General features: G+C 41.7%; 1 protein-coding gene across 1 annotated transcript in view; it reads left to right on the top strand.

The window, feature by feature from the left end:
* Positions 1-434: 434 nt before the first annotated feature.
* Positions 435-606, top strand: part of T265_13852 (hypothetical protein) — a gene marked incomplete at both ends in the record, with an annotated part of 7,873 nt that continues 7,701 nt past the window's right edge. The window contains 1 exon segment of the mRNA XM_009170865.1: positions 435-467. Within this exon segment, the coding sequence (XP_009169129.1) occupies positions 435-467 (33 nt within the window).

Here is a 606-nt window from a genome sequence, read left to right as displayed (position 1 = left end):
AGTACACAAGAGTAGTTGTTGAATTTTATCACTCTAACAAAACATTTGAGAGATAAACCCTTATATTTTGCGCACACTTCCTATTTTACATCTAGTCCGGAAAATGACATCAGTTTATACCGATTGCCCTCTGCAGCCATTGATAGACCCCAACAGATGTGGGCGAAATGGCTGCCCGTCGAACGTCAGACGCGGTATGCAATGTCACACCTGCAAGGCCTGGTGGCATTTCAAATGCACGAGTTTACAGGACGACCAGATAAGCCAACTAGCCAACTCTCGTGACCCGTTTGTCTGCGCCAGATGCCGCCGCTGGCTATTCGCACAATGAGATTGATTTCTCGAAATCTACGGCATTTTCAGACTTGCCACTTCATAGAGTAGAATGTCTATGTATAATGTATATGCTCCTGTATTATTGAAAATCCTTTACTATGGCGATTTGTTTAAATGAACTAAATCCCCAGGTGAATAAACACCGCCGACTTTGAATAACTTAACAAATGAAAAAAATCGCGAATTGTGGAAAAGGTTGACTCACATACAATGAACGTAACTTTCAGGTATTTTTCCACCGGAACAGACTTCCTCAACATTCTAGAATCT

Source organism: Opisthorchis viverrini, assembly GCF_000715545.1.
Source record: "Opisthorchis viverrini unplaced genomic scaffold opera_v5_106, whole genome shotgun sequence".
NCBI lineage: Eukaryota > Metazoa > Platyhelminthes > Trematoda > Opisthorchiida > Opisthorchiidae > Opisthorchis > Opisthorchis viverrini.
The sequence above is the reverse complement of the archived record's forward strand: the minus strand, read 5'-3'. Positions and strand labels throughout refer to the sequence as shown.